The sequence below is a fragment of the Lycium ferocissimum genome, chromosome 8, assembly GCF_029784015.1.
Source record: "Lycium ferocissimum isolate CSIRO_LF1 chromosome 8, AGI_CSIRO_Lferr_CH_V1, whole genome shotgun sequence".
Classification (NCBI taxonomy): Eukaryota; Viridiplantae; Streptophyta; class Magnoliopsida; order Solanales; family Solanaceae; genus Lycium; species Lycium ferocissimum.
In genome coordinates this window covers 43,270,754-43,277,292 of record NC_081349.1, presented here as the reverse complement: position 1 = coordinate 43,277,292, position 6,539 = coordinate 43,270,754, and the positions used below count along the sequence as shown (strand labels likewise).

Genomic DNA, 6,539 nt, shown 5'->3' with positions numbered 1-6,539 from the left:
TAGTAAAACAAAGGGAACAAACTAGTAAAACGAAGGGAACAATTGAAAAGGATAATCAGAAGGGGACGAGAAACATAGACTCAGAGAAAGGGAATGAGAGATACAGATTTTGCCTAAGCATATACACAATACGCATAGTCCATCTTTCTAAACTTTAGTTCCCTATTTTAACTAGTTTTTAATTAGGCTTGAATCCCAAATCAATCTTTGTGAAGGCTTTTTGGTTCGATTACTAGTTCGTGGTCCAATAACTAATCATATGACATCCATATTCATATTGGACTGGGGCTAATACATAACATGACTCAACCTGTCCAGATTTGCTATATTTATTCACTTATTTATTTATTTGGCTTAACTACAGACAGCACTCATGCTATCTCAGATGCCAATAGACATTGTTGGAGAAGCAATAGCACCTCATAAGCTATGTGATGCTGTTGATTTGCTACTTTCTCTTCAGGTTTAGTTTCATTTTAAATTATAGTAGTAATCAATTTTTCTACACTATGCCTTCTTTCTTTTCTACTATAGCATATAAAATTAAGTGTCTAGACACATTTTAATTAGTTTCCTCTTCCTATCTCTTCTTTTCTATTTTAGCTAATAAAGGGTTTAGTAAAATGTATTTTGTCCATTTTTTATATATACATTTCAGAATAGCAATGGTGGATTTGCTTCGTATGAGCTAACAAGATCTTATGCATGGCTTGAGGTAACATTTTACTTAACGATTAAATCGTGCACATAAAATTTCTTTTATTTATCAAATGACATTCGTTTTGGTCATCTCTATTTCCTTTTAATGGCGAATTGACAGATGATTAATCCATCGGAAACATTTGGGGATATCACTATTGATTACCAGTAAGACTTTCTAGTTTCCACCTAAGTTACTCGGACTCTTCGAAATGTTACATATTATGTGGATCCTCCAAAACGCACTACTTTTCAAGGATCCGACACGCACCCGACGACTAGTCCGAGTAACTTAGGTTTCCACATATTTATGTTACATATTATGTGTTAATTTATCAAATCATATCCCTACGATTTGCCCTCGTTTTTTTGTTTTTTTTTTTTGAAATTCTTGCAGGTATGTAGAATGTACTTCGGCAGTAATTCAAGCTCTTCAATCCTTCAAGAAACACTACCCCAAATATCGAGAGAAAGAAATAGGAGCATGTATTAGCAAAGCTCTCTGTTTCATTCAAAGTATTCAACTTCCTGATGGTTCATGGTAACCATTTTTTTTTTCAAAAGAGAAATTTTTCTTAGGAATATCTACAGATACCCCAACATTAATATATATATTTTTGATAAGTATTATCTGGGCCAGTTTGTGTACCCTAACTAATTCCACAGGTGCCTTCTAAACTTCCTGATGACTTATGATAACTATTTAGCGTTTATTTTATTTTCCAATAAAATATATTTTCTCTTAGGAATGTCTATAGATACCCCCAACATAAATAATATATGTATATAACTTTGATAACTATGGTGTCCGGCCAGCTGGTGCATTTTGATTAATTTTATGAGGTATCAGCTACCTCCGATGATCAGTACATGTAACATATAACTCTATCCACCAAGGCTTGGACAAAAGAGAAGAAATCACCTATATATTTGCCTTCACTGGAATTGGAACTTGAGACCTCATGATTCTCCACTCACTTCATTGATCACTAGTTCACACCCATAAGTATGTTTCCTTATAATTTTTTTATCTGTTAGAACATAATGTAACCTATTAATGCAAGTTAGTAACCATTGTTATCAAATTGTCAATTATTTATCATAAAGATTTATTTATAATTAGTTTAGAAGTGATCTAATTATACAACTATTTTATTTGTCATCAATGTATATAACTTAAATTCGTGACATAAATATTTGTCTACAAAGGTATGGCTCGTGGGGAGTTTGCTATACCTATGGAACATGGTTTGGAATAAGTGGGCTGGTTGCTGGTGGCAAGACTCATAAAAACTGCAAAAGCATCAGAAAAGCTTGTCATTTCCTATTATCCAAACAACTTCAACCTTCTGGTGGTTGGGGAGAAAGCTATCTATCATCTCAACACAAGGTGAAATATTGATTATGTCTTGAAATATTTTTCTTTAATTATAGCCTCAGAGAGACTCACACAAGTATATATTTGGAGAATATTTTTTTCAAACAGGATCGTAAATAATGTTGTGACATCTGTTTTCTTTGAGGTTTAATGGAATATCTTTACTCGTCTAGCTGTAACTATTTGTAGTCTTCAACAATATATACTCAATATATAACAAGTATATATATAAGTTGAGTGCAAAATATTATATATGGATTATACACAAATTATAGGGTGAATATATTAGGTAAAATTTATTAAAAAATAAGGATTAGAATTGTTTTTTGTTGTGGGATTTGTTTGAGTATTGCATAGTATAAAAATCTCAACAAATAAAAAAAGACACCATATCAAAAGCCCAAAATGGCATTGACGTCATTAAAAAGAATTTGTTTATGATATTATATTCTAATTTCAAATTAGACCCTCGATAATATTAATTCAATGTTTCAGACGCTTTTCTTTACTAAAATATGTTTAAATCTTTACTTTTATGGAACGACAGGTTTATACGAACATTGAAGGGAATAAACCGCACAATGTCAACACCGCATGGGCCATGTTGGCTCTTATTGAAGCTGGCCAGGTACTTAATTCAAACAGCACTAATTATTATAAACTAGGATATTAAATAATTATACGTGAGAATCAATACAAAGTTAATTTAGAAAAAATGCCATACAATTGTATAAAGACATAATGCATAAACAGACCCTTAAACTTGGCCTCAGCTGGCAAGTATGCCCTTTAACTTTGGGTGTGCATAAGTAGACACATCAACTTGTATAAAGTTGAACACGTAAACACAAGTGCTGACGTAACACATAAATTTTGAAGGTGTCTAGATGATCATTTTGTAAGTTAGAGTGTTCAACTGACAAAGTAGAGACTAGTTGAGGCATGGGCAGAGCCACCTTAGGCGAAGGGTGTCTGTGTGCACACCCTTTGCGAAAAATTACGCGGTGTACATAGGTTATATATTAGCTATTATGAGTATATATTTAATTTTGCACACACTTAACACAAGTGAGAAGAAAATTTGCACACTTTTCGCTAAATTCACGGCTCCGCCATCGAGTTGAGGTCTTACAGGCACATTTGTAGTTGGAGGCAAGATACTTGCTGGGCGGGGATTAAGTTTGAGAGCATGTTTATGTATTATGCCTTGTATAAATTTGAATAATATCTTTTAGTGATACTTATGATTTTGAAGAAGTACGGGCAATACATGATCTTCTGAAATTTTTTGAAGTGCCTGAAATGTTTGAAAAACGAAATTGTATTTGACTTAATGTGAAATTATTGACAAATGAACATTTATTAGGGCAAAAGAGATCCTACTCCACTCAAACGAGCTGCTAAAGTGCTCATAAATTCTCAAATGGAAAATGGAGATTTTCCACAACAGGTATTTTCCGCATTTGACTTTTACTTGCACAATTTTAGCAGTTTTTTTTTTTCTTTTCCTTCTCTTTATTAACCTTAGAGTGACACACACAATTAGTATATTATTCAACAATGTATTATTTTAAACTTTTGGCAGGAAATAATAGGAGTATTCAACAGGAACTGTATGATAAGCTACTCAGCCTACAGAAACATTTTCCCCATATGGGCACTTGGAGCTTATCTCAATCAAGTATTATTACCTTCAAAAGAGCATCATGAATAGCCTGTTACACTTGAAATTACCCCTCAAACCAAGAGTTTCCACAGTATTGTACAGATGTAATGCACACTTCCTTTAGTTTTATGTCAAACAATTTAAGGCTTGTATATCTTCCCTTTCCTGATTGCCACGTGTAACCGAATAATGATTATTAGTGCCTATTTAGGCGTGTGTATATATGAAAACATATGTTATATGATTGTATTTGTAATATTCTAGAATGTCTTGTAATTAGTTAGACAGTGTTTTGGGGTACTTGGGATTGCTTGTTCTTCTGTGTATATGATATCAATGAAAAAGGTGAGTTGTTTCCTTGCCCACTGGCCGCGTCTCTTTATTTGGCATGGTATCTGAGGTAATGCTAAATTACCTTCGATATTCACTTTATGGATGACGAGGAATCTAGCGGCAGCGTTGCTAAAGAAGCAGCACTGCAAGACGATTTCTCCATATAATATAACATCGAATGATAACCTTGGGATCCTGATAACACAGATACAATTGAAGGAAATTAAGGAATTATAATGAATGGGCTCGGTCCATGATGACCGCGTTGAGGACAACCAAGTCAGCACATTTCTTACTGATAAAGACGATTGGCACGGCGTTGCCGTATGCATGCCAAGCTGTACTTGACAGAGATTTCCTGGCTTCACGTTATTATGACATCCATCATATTTGATAGAGGGCCCTAGTTTAATTTACTGCTCACCTTTGACAATTCTTTTAAGAGGTTCTGGGAACACATGTCAACTTGAGCACCACATTCCATCCACAGGCCGAGAGGACTTGTGCAGCCCGAGCCCATGGATAGGAAAACTCCACTCTTTTGATACTTTAGGTGAAGCTTCGTATTTGTACTCGTGGAGAACTATATCATTTCTTTGAGTCACCGGGGCATGTCTTGGTCAACTATTTCATTTTGTGTCATAGATATCACAAGACAGAGTAGTTATTTTTTGGGGATTGTATTTCTATGCATGGTTACTCATATGGCATGCATGAATGAAAGTCTTTACCATTTTTTTTTTTTTGGTTAAACGGACAATTTATTAAACACTAAATTGCTACATGAAACTCTTTACCATTTTTTTTTTGGTTAAACGGACAATTTATTAAACACTATCATGGATAGCTAGAACACTGAGATTCCCTAGATTAGCTAGATTATTACACATATATAGCTATAGAAACTAATTTAGTAGATGTCACTTCATCTTTATCCGCTTCCAAAATGTTGGTAATGCTTGGGGGAGGTACTGACAAAATGGATACTGGATGGTGGGAGTCAAGCTTCGAACCCTGCCTGGACAAAGCATCTACTAATCTCCTCAAAAGCAACCTGCATTCCATCAAAATACTATTATAAATCGGTTGTGGTTTTTCTAAAAGATGGAGTACCTCAACCGAATCGGTTTCCGATTCAAGTGGAGTGTCCTCTCCAGAGCTAATTTTAGTCCCTGTAAAAGTGTTTGCAATTCAACCATTATATGATTTAAACTATGGATAGCCTGATAATAACCTAGGACCCAATTCCCAGCGTTATCACGGAAGGCTCCACCAATGCCACCTTTCTTAGTTTTAGGGGAGACAGGTGCCATCAAAATTAAGCTTAGTGTAGCCAGTGCTAGGTGGATGCCATCTTATATTTACCTCTTTTTTATCAGTGTGAGAAGGGTCGGTACAGGTAGAGTGCTTGTATTCAGAAGCACACATAATAACTTGCTGAATGTTTATGTTAGCAGAATCATTAGTGAAGGCATTGTGATTGCAATTTGACCAGATGTGCCATAGGACAAAGGGATATAATTCAGGCCAAGTAGGTGATTGTATAGGGAAGGCATGTTGAGATCATGGAGGTTTTGCAACCAATGGGTTGTTGTGTTAAGAATGTTACGCATGTTTAGGCCAAGATCTAACCAAAGTTTCCTGGCAACCCTGCAGTCTAGTAGTGTATGGGTGATGCTTTCTTCAATCGAAGGACATAAAGGGCATGTAGCATCAGGGGTCAATCCAATATGATGTAGGTAGGATTTGGTGGGGAGTCGATTATGGGATACTAGCCAAAGGAAAAACTTGATTTTTGGCGAAGTAGGGAGCGACCATAACCAGTTAAAGGGGTAAGCTGGAGAAGTATTTGAGGTGATTAGTTGAAGAGCTGATTTTGTGGAGAACATACCGTTAGTTTCACAAGAACGGTATGGAGCATCAGTGTTCCCCATGTGAAGAGTAATTGTATTCGCGATGGCTTGGTAACTTATCTGGATGGAACACACACACTCAGTTTACTTGCCCCACGTGTAACTTTGCTACAGACTCTTACAGGTTGAAGCATAATAGAAAGTGGTGTTTCATGGGTCATCGTCGTTTTCTTGAAAGAGGCCATCGGTTTAGATTGCAACGTGTTCGTTTTAATGGGAAAATCAATCAACGGGAGCCACCGATTACATTATCAAGGTCAGAAATCTTGAAACTATTTCGTCATGCTGAAGATCCATTGTTGAATAAAGAAGAAATCATCAGGAAATGTCCAGAAGACATACCCTGTTACATCCCGTGTTCTCGTGCGTTAAGTTGCATCATAGGTTAGTCTCATAAGCTCAAAGGACAGGATCATGTTTGAAGTTATAAGTGTTTATGTTATGTTCAACAAGTGATGAGTAAGTGCCGCGAAGGTTGGAGGTTAAACGAATCGGAAAAAAAAAAAAATAAGTTTCGCTAAGCTTGGGATGTTGAATAAGTTATACAGAC

The 6,539-nt window shown here is 35.6% G+C and overlaps 1 protein-coding gene across 1 annotated transcript in view; it reads left to right on the top strand.

Annotated features, from left to right (window-relative positions):
* Positions 1-3,987, top strand: part of LOC132066392 (cycloartenol synthase 2-like) — a 6,149-nt gene extending 2,162 nt beyond the window's left edge. Inside the window, exons 5-12 of the mRNA XM_059459712.1 lie at positions 365-463; positions 659-715; positions 821-867; positions 1,097-1,240; positions 1,909-2,089; positions 2,625-2,705; positions 3,444-3,527; positions 3,663-3,987. Of these exons, the coding sequence (XP_059315695.1) occupies positions 365-463; positions 659-715; positions 821-867; positions 1,097-1,240; positions 1,909-2,089; positions 2,625-2,705; positions 3,444-3,527; positions 3,663-3,791 (822 nt within the window). The 3' untranslated portion in view covers positions 3,792-3,987. The remainder of the gene's footprint in view (positions 1-364; positions 464-658; positions 716-820; positions 868-1,096; positions 1,241-1,908; positions 2,090-2,624; positions 2,706-3,443; positions 3,528-3,662) is intronic.
* The last annotated feature ends 2,552 nt before the right edge of the window (positions 3,988-6,539 follow it).